This window comes from Salvelinus namaycush, chromosome 25 (assembly GCF_016432855.1).
Source record: "Salvelinus namaycush isolate Seneca chromosome 25, SaNama_1.0, whole genome shotgun sequence".
NCBI lineage: Eukaryota > Metazoa > Chordata > Actinopteri > Salmoniformes > Salmonidae > Salvelinus > Salvelinus namaycush.
In genome coordinates this window covers 30,694,733-30,707,451 of record NC_052331.1, presented here as the reverse complement: position 1 = coordinate 30,707,451, position 12,719 = coordinate 30,694,733, and the positions used below count along the sequence as shown (strand labels likewise).

The 12,719-nt window shown below is 43.0% G+C and overlaps 1 protein-coding gene across 1 annotated transcript in view; it reads right to left on the bottom strand.

The window, feature by feature from the left end:
* Positions 1–11,115, bottom strand: part of clstn2a (calsyntenin 2a) — a 170,145-nt gene extending 159,030 nt beyond the window's left edge. The window contains exons 1-2 of the mRNA XM_038963295.1: positions 11,079–11,115; positions 7,906–8,028 (exon numbers count right to left, since the gene is read on the bottom strand). Coding sequence (XP_038819223.1) covers positions 7,906–8,028; positions 11,079–11,115 — 160 coding nt within the window. The remainder of the gene's footprint in view (positions 1–7,905; positions 8,029–11,078) is intronic.
* Between the last annotated feature and the right edge of the window lie 1,604 nt (positions 11,116–12,719).

The window sequence follows — 12,719 nt, the reverse complement described above, 5'->3', positions numbered from 1 at the left end:
CAAGGAGGGGTACCCCATAGAAAAGAAAATAGAAAAGAAAAGAACAAAAGAAAGAAAGAAAGAAAGAAAGAAAGAAAGAAAGAAAGAAAGAAAGAAAGAAAGAAAGAAAGAAAGGAAAGAAAGGAAAGAAAGAAAGAAAGAAAGAAAGAAAGAAAGAAAGAAAGAAAGAAAGAAAGAAAGAAAGAAAGAAAGAAAGAAAGAAAGAAAGAAAGAAAGAAAGAAAGGAGAGCATGCCTGGTATGGAGAGAGAAACTGGGGGAATGGGAAAAAGAGGAGAAGGAAAGAGGAGAGAGAGAAACGGGAAATGAGAGAAAAGGAGGAGAGAAAGAACGATAATAAGAGAGAGAGGGAGAGAGAGAAGAAGAAGATATAGAGGCTAGCCAATAGGCCTAGAGCATGACATGGCTAGAGAGATAGAGAGGGAATGAGAAAAATGCTAAGGATATATAAAAAAATGTTTAACATATGAGTTATTTAACAGACACTCTTATCCAGAGAGACTTACAGGAGCAATTAGGGTTAAGTGCCTTGCTCAAGGGCAGAGACAGATTTTTCACCTCATCAGCTCAGGGATTCAAACCCCTAACCTTTCCGTTACTAGCCTTACACTCTTAACCACTAGGCTACCTGCCACCCTGAGATCACTAGGCAAACTGAGATGGAAAGGGCAAGAGTGAGACAGGGAGAATTGAGGAGCGAGAGAGAATAACCGAGAAAGATAGATTAGGACAGAGTGCTTTTTCTGAAGGCGTTTTTTAAAATCTCCTTGGTAGCCGTTTGATGAGTTTCATTCATTAGCTAGGCTTCGCGGAAAAGCCTGGGAGAAATATCACCAGTCACCAAAAAGAGCACAACACCATATATATATAAAGTGCCTAAGAGTTTCTGAGAAAACATTGGTGTCATGGACATGTAATTTACAACTTTGGCTAAGCTTTTTAAGGGCCAGTGTCTCAGACCAGAATACTGTAACAGAAAGCATTTAAGCAGTAGTAGACTTAATCCGGGTCCAGGAAAAAATTCCAACAAAGGTCATGGATGTATGTTTTATTGAACCTTTATTTAACCAGGTAGGCCAGTTGAGAACAAGTTCTCATTTACAACTGCGACCTGGCCAAGATAAAGCAAAGCAGTGCGACACAAACAACAACATAGAGTTACACATGGAATAAACAAACGTACAGTCAATAACACAATAGAAAAGTCTCTATACAGTGTGTGCAAATGAGGTAAGATTAGAGAGGTAAGGCAGCAAATAGGCCATAGTGGCGAAATAATTACAATTTAGCAATTAAACACTGGAGTGATAGATGTGCAGAAGATGAATGTGCAAGTAGAGAAACTGGGTGCAAAGGAGCAAAAAAATAAATAGATAACAATATGGGGATGAGGTAGTTGGGTGGGCTATTTACGGATGTGCTATGTAAAGGTGCAATGATCTGTAAGCTGCTCTGACAGCTGATGCTTAAAGTTAGTGAGGGATACATGCGTCTCCAGCTTCAGTGATTTTTGCAATTCGTTCCAGTCGAACTGGACGGAAAGGTGGCCAAAGGAAGAATTGGCTTTAGGGGATGATCAGTGAAATATACCCGCTGGAGCGTGTGCTACAGGTGGGTGCTGCTATGGTGACCAGTGAGCTGAGATAAGGCGGGGCTTTACCTAGCAAAGCCTTATAGATGAACTGGAGCCAGCGGGTTTGGCGACGAATATGAAGCGAGGGCCAGCCAACGAGAGCATACAGGTCGCAGTGATGGGTAGTATATGGGGCTTTGGTGACAAAACGGATGGTACTGTGATAGACTTCATCCAATTTGCTGAGTAAAGAGTTGGATGCTATTTTGTAAATGACAGCGCCGAAGTCAAGGATCGGTAGGATAGTCAGTTTTACGAGGGTATGTTTGGCAGCAAGAGTGAAGGATGCTTTGTTGCGAAATAGGAATCCGAATCTAGATTTAATTTTGGATTGGAGATGCTTAATGTGAGTCTGGAAGGAGAGTTTACAGTCTAACCAGACACATAGGTATTTGTAGTTGTCCACGTATTCTAAGTCAGAACCGTCCAGAGTAGTGATGTTAGATGGGCGGCAGGTGCGGGCAGCGATCGGTTGAAGAGCATGCATTTAGTTTTACTTGCATTTAAGAGCAGTTGGAGGCCACGGAAGGAGAGTTGTATGGGATCGAAGCTTGTCTGGAGGTTAGTTAACACAGTGTCCAAAGAAGGGCCAGAAGTATACAGAATGGTGTCGTCTGCGTAGAGTTGGATCAGAGAATCACCAGCAGCAAGAGCAACATCATTGATGTATACAGAGAAAAGAGTCTGCCCGAGAATTGAGCCCTGTGGCACAGCCATAGAGACTGCCAGAGGTCTGGACAACAGGCCCTCCGATTTGACACACTGAACTCTTCTGAGAAGTAGTTGGTGAACCAGGCGAGGCAGTCATTTGAGAAACCAAGGCTGTTGAGTCTGTCGATAAGAAGGCGGTGATTGACAGAGTCGAAAGCCTTGGCCAGGTCGATGAATATGCCTGCACAGTAATGTCTTTTATCGATGGCAGTTATGATATCGTTAGGACCTTGAGCGTGGCTGAGGTGCACCCATGACCGGCTCGGAAACCAGACTGCATAGCGGAGAAGGTATGGTTGGATTCGAAATGGTCGATGATCTGTTTGTTAACTTGGCTTTCAAAGACCTTAGAAAGGCAGGGTAGGATAGATATCGGTCTGTAACAGTTTGGGTCTAGAGTCCCCCTTTGAAGAGGGGGATGACCGCGGCAGCTTTCCAATCTTTGGGGATCTCAGACGATACGAAAGAGAGGTTGAACAGGCTCGTAATAGGGGTTGCAACAATTGCGGTGGATAATTTTAGAAAGAGAGGGTCCCGATTGTCTAGCCCAGCTGATTTGTACGGGTCCAGATTTTGCAGCTCTTTCAGAACATCAGCTATCTGGAGAAATGAAGGAGGCTTGGGCAAGTTGCTGTGTGGGGTGCAGAGCTGTTGACCGGGGTAGGGGTAGCCAGGTGGAAAGCATGGCCAGCCGTAGAAAAATGCTTATTGAAATTCTCAATTATCATGAATTTATCGGTGGTGACAGTGTTTCCTAGTCTCAGTGCAGTGGGCAACTGGGAGGAGGTGCTCTTATTCTCCATGGACTTTACAGTGTCCCAGAACTTTTTTTATTTTTTATTAATTTATTTATTTAACCTTTATTTAACCAGGAAGGGCTAATTGAGATTTAAAATCTCTTTTTCAAGAGCGTCCTGGCCAAGATAGGCAGCACCAAGTCATTACAAAAATTACAGACAAACAACATGAAAAACTACAAGTAATCAAGTAAAAACCATAGAATTCACAAGAGTATAACAAAATCAAAAACAGCAAATTAAAAACATTGACAGGTCAGGGAATCAGTCTCAAGATCATTCATCAGTGATTTAAAAATACCAATCGGGACAAGTTCTTCCAGTTTAAAAGTATTTTGTAAGGCGTTCCAAGACGTTGGCGCAAAGTACATAAAAGCCCTTGTATCAAACATTTGGAACAGTTAGCAGGATAAAGTCCAGCGAATGAAGAGAGTACCCACCACATTTATGAACAATAAAAATGGCCAAATAAAAAGGTAGTAAACCCAAAATGGCTTTGTAAATAAAAGTATACCAGTGACTGAGCCTACGAGTGGCTAGAGAAGGCCAGCCAACCCTGGTATACAAAGTGCAGTGGTGCGTAAGGGTTTTGCAGTTTAAAATAAATCTCAAAGTGCCATGGTAAAGGGTGTCAATTGATCTCAAACACTGAGCGGAAGCATTCATATATAAAATATCCCCATAGTATAGTAAAGTCATGAATGTAGCTAATACTAGCCTCCTTCTGGCTTCAAAAGAAAAACAGGCCTTATTCCTAAAATAAAATCCCAATTTCAGCTTAAATTTTTTTTGTAAATTGTTGAATATGCAATTTAAAAGAAAGGCCGTCATCAATTAAAATTCCAAAATATTTATATGAGGTTACAACCTCAATCTCCTTGCCCTGAGCTACAGGATGCACATTTCTGTTTGAAAAATCTAGCCTTTGCTTTCCTAACTGCCTGTGTATATTGGTTCCTAACTTCCCTGAAAGTTGCATATCGCGGGGGCTATTTGATGCTAATGCAGTATGCCACAGGATGTTTTTGTGCTGGTCAAGGGCAGTCAGGTCTGGAGTGAACCAAGGGCTGTATCTGTTCCTGGTTCTACATTTTTTGAATGGTGCATGCTTATTTAAGACGGTGAGGAAAGCACTTTTAAAGAATAACCAGGCATCCTCTACTGACGGAATGAGATCAATATCCTTCCAGGATACCCGGGCCAGGTTGATTAGAAAGGCCTGCTCGCTGAAGTGTTTTAGGGAGCGTTTAACAGTGATGAGGGGTGGTCATTTGACCGCGGACCCCTTACGGACGCAGGCAATGAGGCAGTGATCGCTGAGATCCTGGTTGAAGACAGCAGAGGTGTATTTAGAGGACAGGTTGGTCAGGATGATATCTATGAGGGTGCCCGTGTTTACGGATTTGGTGTTGTACCTGGTAGGTTCCATGATAATTTGTGTGAGATTGAGGTCATCTAGTTTAGGTTATAGGACGTCCGGGGTGTTAAGCATATCCCAATTTAGGTCACCTAATAGTACAAACTCTGAAGATAAATGGGGGCAATTAATTCACATATGGTGTCCAGGGCACAGCTGGGGGCTGAGGGGGGGCTGTAATATGCGGCAAGAGTGAGAGACTTATTTCTGGAAAGGTGGATATTTAAAAGTAGAAGATCAAACTGTTTGGGCACAGACCTGGATAGCATGACAGAACTCTGCAGTCTGTCTCTGCAGTAGATTGCAACTCCACCCTCTTTGGTAGTTTTATCTTTGCGGAAAATGTTGTAGTTGGGGATGGAAATGTCAGAATTTTTGGTGGTCTTCCTAAGCCAGGATTCAGACATGGCTAGGACATCAGGGTTGGCGGAGTGTGCTAAAGCAGTGAATAAAGCAAACTTAGGGAGGAGGCTTCTGATGTTAACATGCATGAAACCAAGGCTTTTACGGTTACAGAAGTCAACAAATGATAGTGCCTGGGGAATAGGAGTGGAACTGGGGGCTACAGGGCCTGGGTTAATCTCTACATCACCAGAGGAACAGAGGACGAGTAGGATAAGGGTACGGCTAAAGGCTATAAGAACTGGTCGTCTAGTGCGATGGGGACAGAGAATAAAAGGATCAGATTTCTGGGCGTGGTAGAATAGATTCAGGCATAATGTACAGACAAGGGTATGGTAGGATGTGAGTACAGTGGAGGTAAACCTATGCGTTGCGTGATGATGAGAGAGGTTTCGTCTCTGGAGGCATCAATTAACATAGGTGAGGTCTCCACATGTGTGTGGGGTGGGACGAAAGAGCTATCTAAGGCATTTTGAGCGGTACTGAGTGCTCTACAGTGAAATAAAACAATAAAAACTAGCCAGGACAGCAGTAGACAAGGCATATTTACATTAGAGAGAGTCATAAAGCAATCACAGGTGTTGATCAGGAGAGCTAAGACAACAACGGGTAAATGGCGATGAATGGGCAGAGTGGGTCAGTTAGGTACATACAGGACCTGAGTTCGAGGCTGGGGCTGACAGGTAAACAAAATGAGGTACCATGTTATTGAAACAGTCCAGGGGGCATCAGCTGTGTAGCCGATTGATCATAGGGTCAAAAGAGCAGCAATAGGTAAGTCAGGGTGCTGATTGGTAGTCCCTACTGCGGTCAAGCAGGGGACACAGCGTTCAGAAAAGCTAGCGGGCCAGGGCTAGTAGATGGTTCTGCGGCGATATCGTAACAGAATAGCCTGTTGAGACCACATCGGGCGATCACATCGGCAGTCCAGTTATGATGGATCGGCTCCGTGTCGACAATAAAGGGTTCAGGCCAATTGGCAAAGGAGGTATTGTAGCCCTGGAATTATCTGGTATATGGGCCTAGCTCGAGGCTAGCTCAAGGCTAGCTGGTGCTTGCTTCGGGACAGAGGCGTTAGCTAACAGTAACCACTCGTTTTCAGCTAGCTAGCTGCGCTGATCCGGAGTAATGATCCGGTGTAATGATCCAGAGCAGCAGGAATCCGGGGATATAGGTAGAGAGAAGCAGTTCGATATGCTCTGGGTTGATATTGCGCTGTGCAAGGCTGGCAGGTGTTGTCCGAGCTAAGGCTGGCTGATGCCGGGGGGAACAAAAGGCGATGACCGCTAGCCGTGGCTAACAAAGACTAGTAGCTAGTTAGCTGGCTAGCTCCTGATGGAAGTTCCAGTTATAAGGAAAAAAATAGCAGATCCGTACCCCATTGGGTGAGGCGGGTTGCAGGAAAGTATATTTAGTTCGTAGATAGAAAGTGAGATTAAGATATATATGAAAAAGACTGGCTATTTACAAGGGATAAGACAAAAACAGATATACTCGACCAACTGCGTTGCCATCTTGGATTTCAACATGAAAACCACCTACGTATGGTCTTGCTAGTACTGTATTATTCAAAAAATAAAAATAAAACTAAAAGCGTAGAAAAATGGCACCAAAAATCAGTTTTCCACAGCTCTCAGTGGAGATTAATTGGAGTTATTTTCATTTAATGAGGTTTAAAGCAGTACCTGCCGCAAAGTCTCCTCGTTTGCCCGGGAGCCAAAAATCACTGTCTAATTACAAGTCGCCTGTCACTGTCACCTACCTGTGTGACGCTGGAATTTACTTTCAAGCAAAAGCCAGTGCTCTGCACTCAATGAGTCCCCTTACATAAAGCAGGACTATCATAACATGTTATGTATTTATGGAAGTGGGTAAAAGTAACCACAGATTTAAGATTATACAGCCTACAAATGCCATGTAAATACTGTACACTGCACAGGTGGCTGATGGCGCCTTATTTGGGGGGACCGGTTCATTGTAATGGTTGAAACGGGATGTGTTTCCATGTGTTTGTTACAACTCCATTCACTCTATTCCAGACATTATTATGAGCCGTCCTCCCCTCACCAGCCTCCTGTGGTACACTGTATGCCCTGAAATACACTTAAAGTAGAAGTTGCCCTTTACCACAAATCTAGGATGCCCCCTGTCCTGCTGATGCAGGGTCAGATACTTTTCATCCCCCTAATGGTTAAGGTAAGGATAAGGGATAGGGTAAGATGATTCTAGATCAGTGGACAAGGGCAACTTCTGCGTCAAGTGTATCACTTTTTATGAAATAATAACATGACATTCAAGCAGCATGGAAGACTTCCAAGGCATTTCCATGTCATTTAAAGGGGACTAGTACAACTGCTCAATGGGATCAATATGTAAAGGTAGCTCAAGAAGTTTCTCTCCTCTCCAGCAGCTCAGGTTATGACTCTTTTTCTTTCTTTGGCCAGTCAGACCAAAGAAGTGCGGATGGTTGTGGATAAAGATGCCTTATGAAGAACTGTAGCTATAAATACACACTTCCTTTCAGACACAGACAGGCTGCTTAGATGTACCTCTCTGCCACATTGTAATGCTGTAGTATTGTACATTTTGTATTGTACATTTGTAATAATAGATTAATAATGTTATAATATCTTGTAAGGTGTATTGTTTTATGATGTAGGCTGTTGTTTTGATGTAATTGTTTTATTCCTGTTTGGACCCCTGGAAGAGTAGCTGCCAGCTAGTGGAGATCTTAATAAATACTAAATAATCTCAAAGTGAGGAAAGAGTATGAGTGCATCCTGGGTAGGTTGACACTCATAGAAGTCAAACCAGTTATGCCAATCAACCACAGCCTCAAATCAACAGCCAGTATTGTGCAGCATCTCAGTGAAGCACCATGAGCCCATAGCATTGGGTTCTTTGAAGGATGTTTAGGATGGGGAAACAGGAAAGTGGTCTCTCTACCTGCGTAGGGGACAGGGGCATCCTTATCCAGGGCCACCAAGGGAGGGTCCAGCAGAACGGTGTCCATGTTCTCTGTGATCACCCCATGGTACGACGTCTCGATCCACGGCTTGTGCTTGTTCACTGTGGAGAAGAAAGAGGATGAGGAGGGGGGGGGGGTATGAGAGAGAGAGAGAATTTGTTAGTCGATTTTCTCTTGCACAGTTCCCAACTTTGTGAGGTTTACATGGCCGTAAAAAGCAAAGCTAAGCAGTACTATCAATAACCATGCTAATATGCATAGACTGCTCTATTTCTCTCTCACAATACTCACTGATATTGCCAACTACTTATTTGTTTTCATTGGCAAGATTAGCAAACTTAGGCATGACATGCCAGCAACAAACGCTGACACTACACACCCAAGTATATCTAACCAAATTATGAAAGACAAGCATTGTAATTTTGAATTCCATACAGTAAGTGTGAAAGCGGGGGGGAAATGTTTTTTTTTATCAACAATGACAAGCCACCGGCATCTGACAACTGGATGGAAAATTACTCAGGATAATAGCGGATAATATTGTCACTCCTATTTGCCATATCTTCAATTTAAGCCTACTAGAAAGTGTGTGCCCTCAAGCCTGGAGGGAAGCAAAAGTTATTCCCCTACCTAAGAATAGTAAAGCCCCCTTTACTGGCTCAAATAGCCAACCAATCAGCCTGTTACCAACCCTTAGTAAACTTTTGGAAAAAATTGTGTTTGAACAGATACAATGCTATTTTACAGTAAACAAATTGACAACAGACTTTCAGCACGCTTATAGGGAAGGACATTCAACAAGAACAGCACGTACATAAATGACTGATGTTTGGCTGAGAGAAATTGATGATAAAAAGATTGTGGGGTTTGTTTTGCTAGACTTCAGTGTGGCTTTTGACATTATCGATCGTAGTCTGTTGCTGGAAAAACGTATGTGTTATTGTGGATAAAGAGTTACCTGTCTAACAGAACACAGAGGGTGTTCTTTAATGGAAGCTTCTCCATCAAAATCCAGGTAGAACAGGAATTCCCCAGGGCAGCCGTCTAGGCCCCTTACTTTTTTCAATCTTTACTAACGACATGCCACTGGCATGCCACTGGCTTAAACACACACTGTATTTAGACTTTTTCTACTGTATTATTGACTGTACGCTTGTTTATTCCATGTATAACTTATTCCATGTGTAACTCTCTCTGCTTTATCTTGGCCAGGTCGCAGTTGTAAATGAGAACTTGTTCTCAACTAGCCTGCCTGGTTAAATAAAGGTGGGGAATAAAACAACAACAAAGAAACTTAATATGTTGTGAAATCTGTTATGAATGTATTGTAATGTTTTAAAATTGTATAACTGCCTTAATTTCGCTGGATTCCAGGATGAGTAGGAACTGATGGGGATCCATAATAAACCCCAGGAAGAGTAGCTGCTGCCTTGGCAGGAACTAATGGGGATCCTTAATAAATACAAATACAGTAGCTAGGTAAAACTCCTAGAAAGACAGGAACTTAAGAAGAAACCTATAGAGGAACCAGGCTCCGAGGGATGGCCAGTCCTCTTCTGGCTGTGCCGGTGGAGATTATAAGAGTCAGCCATTTAGGCCAGATTGTTCTTGAAGACGTTTAAACATTCATAGATGACCAGCAGAGTCAGATAATAACCACAGTGGTTATAGAGGGTGCAACAGTATAACACCTCAGGAGTAAATGTCAGTTGGCTTTTCATAGCCGAGAATTCAGATGTTCAGAGAGAGAGAGAGAGCGAGAGAGAGAGAGAGAGAGAGAGAGAGAGAGAGAGAGAGAGAGAGAGAGAGAGAGAGATTGAGTCGAAAACTGCAGGTCCAAGACAAAGTAGCGCGTCCGGTGAAACAGGTCAGGAGATCACTTTTAAATTAGTGCTGCCCATCCACTGCAATTTAATTAGTTCCTTGAAACCCACCACACAATTACTCTGACAGAGTAAATTAAAAGCTTTCCTCACTTTTCAGTTCAGAGACACACACAAACAGGGTGTACACACACATGTACACACACAGGGGAAACACGCTCACACATGTAAGCGCACAGGCGGTCATGTACAGTGTACATGCACACTGGGGCGCTCAATTTGGAGCTGAACCTCTTATGTTTATCACCTCCCATATTGGATGTTAGCGTGCTAACTCTCCAGCAGCCCCATAAGCTGAGTAAACATCCCTGCAGTAAAAACGGATAATTTGCTAAATGGCCACCATCATGAACCATAAAGCTGGACACATTCTGGTCCAGAAAAAAGGCTGAAGCAGGGATGGGCCTGGTAGCTTTCCATTAGTTCTGGTCTGGATGCAATAAACAGCCACTTATGTGGGTTAGATATGTTTTCTAGCTTTAATAAGGTTAGAAGTGTCTATGAGTGCAATATGCTCTCTCTGTCTGTAATGCCTCAGCCATTACCCATGGGGACATCTGCGGTCATAATGCTGCATTATAGTGCACTGTGATGGGAGCTAATTCACTTAGTGTAACATGCCGTATATATGCAATCTCTGGCACAGGCTGAATATAAAATGTCAGTGAATGTCAATATCATACATCTACAACATTTATGTTGGCTTTCCCACAATTATCATTGTCTGATTAGAAGTACCACTGATAGTAAGTCAAGATAAAGGGGAAACAATACAAACTGAAGAAGAGAATATGAAAGGGTTCACAAATACTCAGAAAACAATTCAGAGAGAGAGAGAGAGAGAGAGAGAGAGAGAGAGAGAGAGAGAGAGAGAGAGAGAGAGAGAGAGAGAGAGAGAGAGAGAGAGAGAGAGAGAGAGAGAGAGAGAGAGAGAGAGAGAGAGAGAGAGAGAGAGAGAGCTGTGCAAGAGTCAATATACAGAAACACAGCATTCAGCTGGGAATAGTATCTTGTTTTTCGAGACTAAATTATTTATCCAGCAGAATAAATAAATCCACATTTGAACCGTCTCTAATGAAACCTGGTTGAGCATTGGCGAAGGGACCTGAGCGTGTGCAAATCTGCACCGTGACCTCACCGTGCCCTCGTGTAATGAAAGTCCCAGTCAGCATTCTGGCTGGTAATTAAACATTGAGACCCACGACACAGAATCGGCGAGATGGATGGAACATTTTACAGCATTCCCTCGGAATGATGCCGACACTAACCTGTGACCAGAAGACACCCTGCTGTAACGTTGGGCATCGTAACCTGGCTACCTGGGAGTGATCAGGACACGTAGCAGCAGTGTGAAGGGGAGACAGAGAGAGGGATGGGGAGGAGTGAGGGAGAGGGAAAAGGGTAGTGAGAGAGATGGAAACAAACAGAAAGAAGCAGAGAGGATTTGTTTTGGGATAATTGGTTTGTCTAATTATATTTCCTCACACCGTTTAATTATATTTTTGCATACTATTTAAACTTTGTGCAAAAATGATGATCAACAAAACAAACATTTCCAGGGTATGAAACTGGATCTGTAATTAAGACTTAATACAAAGATATCAATGGATTCCCACAGTCTGCTGTGAAGGGACAACGTTAACTCTGAACCTATGGGTAATGGCATTTAAATCGTTGGTCTCTCACAGCTACTGATTTCAGTGTAACGGCTGGGATGCATCATTCTGGGCTGTAGCGAAATGACTCCTACACTTGATCTCACTTTCAACCACTGGGAATGATGTGCTCTTGAACGCAACACATTGCACAGTGATATGCATAAGGGAACAGGGATTATGGTACTGTCGGTTAAGCTGTTCGCCTCGGGGTGCTAAAGGGTACATTCACAATGTCAAGAGCTAAGGGAAAACAGGTGTTATTTGCGACTAGAGAGTAGCAGACCCCATTAGGATGTGACACATGAGCTACCTCGCTACGCTAAGTGACGTCACACATTTCTGCATATGTTGTGAGCTAAATGGGATTTGATGTCTGATCGCCAAAGGGTTTGATCGCCAATGGGCATCAAAACCCCCATATACAGTAAAGCCCCTAGTCAGAACCTGTCAGAAATACTTGAGTTTTATGCTGCAGGACTAGAACCGTCATAAAGTGTCACTCTAGCAGAATCACATGATAAGACAAAATGTGGAAACACTTTTTAAACAGTGATGCTCATAAGAACCATTGCCAAGTACAGGTCAGTGTGACTTTTACCAGATGCATTTGGTGTACAAGGCAAAGTACCCTGGAAAGTACCACCCCCAGCTATACCACCCCCAACTATACCACCCCCAAATCTAGTGCAGGATCAACCAGTAAATCACATAGTACAGAACGTAATCCCCATGACCAAATCGACTATCCTCCTTTTAGCTGCCGTTGAGCTAAAGCTAACCCAATCAGACTGGCGTCCAACCCTATTTCCAACAAGAGTATTAGGGACCGACTCACTTGCTCAGTTCTTTAGCACAGTGAATATCGACTCAGAGAAACAGTCAAGCAAAACATTTACTAAATGACTAATAGGAAAAGAGTGATTACGCATATTGACTCAAGAAACCAATACTTGCACATTAAGCAAAACTGAGTGAGTTGGCAGGAGCCTGGGGGTCATTTCCAGATATATTAAGCCCAATAAAGATGCTTCCCAATCTTTAGTTCAGCGCTCAACATATCTACAGGGACATGACGATGTTGACCAGTGTTGTTCCTAAACACTCATTAAAGAGGCCATAAACTCTGGTCTTTATCAACAATGAGTCATACAAACCTACTGCAAAGACAATTAGCTACAGGAGATTCTGAATGAATTTACTTGCCATAATCAGGTTATAACAATGTGAGGGTGGCTATCTACAATGTAGATA